The following is a 1,747-nucleotide window of genomic DNA, read 5'->3' as shown; positions in this document are numbered from 1 at the left end:
AAGGTAGATGCAAACAATCTGAAGGTGAACTATGTTCCATTTGCACACTATATAGCAAATGGATTGACCAAATGTTTGACCAGGGACTACTTTCGTATGTTTCCTCAAAAACTTGGGGTGGTTTTTGTGGAAGAAATTGAAAGTGAAAGAAGCAGGGAGCGTGTTGAATGTAGTCTAGAATATTAGACTACTTGCCAGCTCAGCTCAGTCCAGTCGTGTGTCAGTTGTGCAATTGTACTAGTCTAAGGTTTCCTAAAACAGATTTCTGTTGAGTCAGTTTACCCTAATATCTTGTGTATACAAGTATTGCTTCCAACGTGTAACTCACTCATCCTTTGTGAAATAAAGAAAATATTCTCTTCTTCATTACAATTCTACAATTTGTTTATACTTCAGCCAAAAGAACGAGAGAATGTGAACCCATACGACAATGCAACAAACAACAAAATAAAAACGCCTCGCAGATGCAAAACATGTGGTCGCTAAGGTTTTGATGAAAATACAGAATTTAACTATCCAAAATTTATGCACAGTCAATTGTAGTCCTTAAAACGTGCAAAACCAAACATAAACCATATTTCAAGCTCACAAAAAACTATCTTTAGCTTAAAATAGACATGGATTGTACCTTTAAAATGTCCCACATCTCTATCATTGTTCTTCAGACCTGCAAGAAAAAAGAGAGAGACAAAAACACAAACCAAATACATATATTTGGTTTTCATTGCAGCAGGTCTCCCAATAAGCTTGCTCTTCAATATAATGAACATGAAGAAGATTTCATGCGCTGTCATTGTCACCGCCGCCTCTATGAGCGCAGTCATGGCCGCTGAAGGCCCAGCTTCCTCCCCGGGGTTAGATTCTGCCCTGGGCTCGGGTCCTGCACCGAGTCCAGCTAGCAGTGCTGCAATCGCAACATTGCCTGTTTTTGGATCCTTGGTTGGAGCCTCCCTTGTTTCTTTCTTTTCTTACTATTTGCATTAAGCCTTAAATATCTTTGAAACCATGTCGATTAATTATGTAAAATATTACTTGGGTTCAATCCATTGAATGTAATAAATATAATTAATGTAAGAGTAACCATTTACTATTTAACTATTTAACTATTTAGTTCTTTTATTTTTATCATCAATCAATTTTATCAATTAGACCACTTAACTATTTAATTATATTCAATCAAACCACTAGCCATTAATATTTAACAGGCATAATGACGTGACAGTTAAAACATTTTATATAATTACACATTTAGTGTCCAATACTTAACTTTGATCCTTAACTTTGAAATCCATTAATTGATCGAATTGTTAAATATATTTTTATTGTCTTGTTTTATATTATTTCAAATATATTTATGTAAATGTAATGCCTCTCTCTCCTTATTAAAAAAAATATTAATCCCTAACTCTAGTTTTCAGCGTACTTAAAGTAACCAATGACCCCAACTTCATAACCGATGCCCCAAATGTGCAATGAACACCTATAACTCTAACCGGAAATGAACAACCCAACTTTCGAACTATTTGTCTAAATAAATATGGCATTTATTCACAATTTATATTCTAATACTTTAGGGTAAATTATACCATGACCACCCAACTATAGCCTATTTTCATTTTGACCACTATTTTTTAATTCTTGTCAATACTATTTAAATGCATTCAATCAAGCCATAGAAGTGATGAGTAAAATTGGTAAAATTACACATTTAGTCATTGTTACTTATATATTCTATCAAATTGGTCCT

General features: G+C 33.7%; 1 protein-coding gene across 1 annotated transcript; it reads left to right on the top strand.

Annotated features, from left to right (window-relative positions):
- Positions 1 to 679: 679 nt before the first annotated feature.
- LOC120126069 (arabinogalactan protein 23-like) lies at positions 680 to 1,005 on the top strand. Its single transcript, XM_039144368.1, has one exon. It carries the CDS (start codon positions 763 to 765, stop codon positions 982 to 984), a length of 222 nt encoding a protein of 73 aa, XP_039000299.1. The 5' UTR covers positions 680 to 762; the 3' UTR covers positions 985 to 1,005.
- The last annotated feature ends 742 nt before the right edge of the window (positions 1,006 to 1,747 follow it).

Source organism: Hibiscus syriacus, unplaced genomic scaffold (assembly GCF_006381635.1).
Source record: "Hibiscus syriacus cultivar Baekdansim isolate YM2019G1 unplaced genomic scaffold, ASM638163v2 tig00110450_pilon, whole genome shotgun sequence".
NCBI lineage: Eukaryota > Viridiplantae > Streptophyta > Magnoliopsida > Malvales > Malvaceae > Hibiscus > Hibiscus syriacus.
The sequence above is the reverse complement of the archived record's forward strand: the minus strand, read 5'-3'. Positions and strand labels throughout refer to the sequence as shown.